The following is a 2,236-nucleotide window of genomic DNA, read 5'->3' on the forward strand; positions in this document are numbered from 1 at the left end:
GTACCCCAGTGTTATACAGCGACAGACCCGTCCCCCACCGGTACCGTACCCCAGTGTTATACAGCGACAGACCCGTCCCCCACCGGTACCGTACCCCAGTGTTATACAGCGACAGACCTGTCTCCAAAGTGTTGTGACCAGTCTGTGCCCTAGACCATCTCCCCAGTGTGGCCAGTTGTATTAATGTCTTTCTCTGTCTCTTCTATAGCCCATGCCCAGAGCAAGGAATGGGGGATGAGTTTAACCTGATGGATCACTCTGACCTGTACATCCTGGATTTCAGTACGTAAGCTTCTGACTGCTGTGTGTTATGTACGTATAGACTGATCTGGGGAAAAGACCAATGGGAAATTGTGTGGCCAATGGGTCTCTACACTGTTTGATTCTGTGTATTTTGGGGGATGTTTTATGTAACACACATGAGATTTTAATAATTAGTTACATTGTTCTGGTACAAATACATTAGACGTGAGCGCTTTGTGGATGACTTGACTATCAAGTCCAAAAGGTCTATCAATTCAGAATCTGTTTCCTTCGATTATCGTTGGAGAAACAAACGGGCTATTGAAGGATTTCAACTCGAACTCATCAGGACAGGTACAAGAATCCCTCATTTCAAAGGGCACAGCAATTCCTACTGCAGCTGAAAGAAGGTGTTGCTGGGTTTTTTGGCAAATCCATTCTGATTGCACGAGTGTTGCTATGGAGAATACGCCAGGGAGCAGTTACCCCAATAACTGGAACTGGGACTTCACCCTGGCAATGCTACCAAACTTCTGAAGGATGTGTTTGGTTGTTTGTCAGGTCCAAGTCTGAAGACATTATGCAAACTGGCCGTGATTCAGTACAGTTTGGATCAATCTGCACTCCCTCATGACATCCGGTAAGTTTATTCCTGTTTGCTGCTATACGCCACTCCTCTGCCGTCTGCAAATGAGATGCAACACTTTCAAAAGAATCAATGGATTCAGCAAAATTGGGCCCCCGAAACCATTTCTGCCTGATGCAGAATATATATGTAGCTAATGAGTCACAAAAAAAACTTGCCTTTCTCAAAAAAGGTGAGATTGTGGAACAGAGAGGTTTTCTTAGCTGAAAATTGTAAAAACAACATTGTGCAGAAATCTGAACCAAAAACAGAAATTGCTGGAGAATCTCAGCAGGTCTGGCAACATCTGTTGGGGGGAGAGAGACCGAGAGACACAGAGTTAAACTTTCAAGTCCAGACAGCTTTTGTCAGAGGTGAAAATAGCTGGAAAGATGCTAATAATGATGACCGGGGGAGGGGAGGGAATGGAGTACATGGAGATGCAGAGCAGGCAAACAAACAAAGTGATAGCTGACGATAAGGCAAAATCTTAAGTGAACACCATCACCCCGCATCACCCCACCTCAGCCCACTTTCAGTTCTGTCAGGGGCTCACTGGACTCGAAATGCTAACTCTGGTTTGTTGCCCAACCTGCTGAGATTCTGCAGCAATTTCTGTTTAGGATTCAGCCTTCCCTAACTTAATTGTTAGGTCAATAAGTAGAATTTTGGGGATGGGGATGGGGGTGGTGTGGGAGTACTGGGGGATAGTGGCAGGCACGAGCACGAGCACGTTCTGTGCATTGTCCTAGCTCAGGAAGTACAGAGTTAGATGGCCTACCAGAGCTGATGCTGCAGTCTCCTCCCACCTGTCTTCAACACAACAGCTTCATCTCCAGAGATAGTAGGAACTGCAGATGCTGGAGAATCTGAGATAACAAGGTGTAGAGCTGGATGAACACAGCAGGCCAAGCAGCATCAGGAGCAGGAAGGCTGACGTTTCGGGCCTAGACCGAAGGGTCTAGGCCCGAAGCTTCATCTCCAAGTCAGTGTGTGTACGGGGCTGTGCTTTTCCTGATACATATTATTAATCTGGATCTCAGTGTGCAGGGGAGAATTCCAAAGTTTACAGATGAACGATTGCAAACTGTGAGGAGGACAGTGTGGAACTCTGAAAGGACATTGAAAAGCTGGGTGGAGTGGCCAGTTTTATGTGGCAGATGAAGTTCAACGCAGAGAAGTATGACGTGATGCACTTTAGTGGGAAGAACATTGAAAGATAATATAAAATGAAAAGGAGCAACTAAACAGTGTGCAGATTTCAGAGAGAACTGGGTGTATGAGTGTACAACTGGGGTTCATTCATTCATTCATTTGTGGAATATGGACATCAGTATTTATTGCCCATCCCTAGTTACCCCCTTGAGA

At 45.8% G+C, this 2,236-nt stretch overlaps 1 protein-coding gene across 1 annotated transcript in view; it reads left to right on the forward strand.

Annotated features, from left to right (window-relative positions):
* Positions 1–1,532, forward strand: part of LOC125482142 (kelch domain-containing protein 3-like) — a gene marked incomplete at its 5' end in the record, with an annotated part of 5,616 nt that extends 4,084 nt beyond the window's left edge. The window contains 2 exons of the mRNA XM_048594141.1: positions 209–282; positions 805–1,532. Coding sequence (XP_048450098.1) covers positions 209–282; positions 805–887 — 157 coding nt within the window. The remainder of the gene's footprint in view (positions 1–208; positions 283–804) is intronic.
* Between the last annotated feature and the right edge of the window lie 704 nt (positions 1,533–2,236).

The sequence above is a fragment of the Rhincodon typus genome, unplaced genomic scaffold (genome assembly GCF_021869965.1).
Source record: "Rhincodon typus isolate 14 unplaced genomic scaffold, sRhiTyp1.1 hic_rhity00006343, whole genome shotgun sequence".
NCBI lineage: Eukaryota > Metazoa > Chordata > Chondrichthyes > Orectolobiformes > Rhincodontidae > Rhincodon > Rhincodon typus.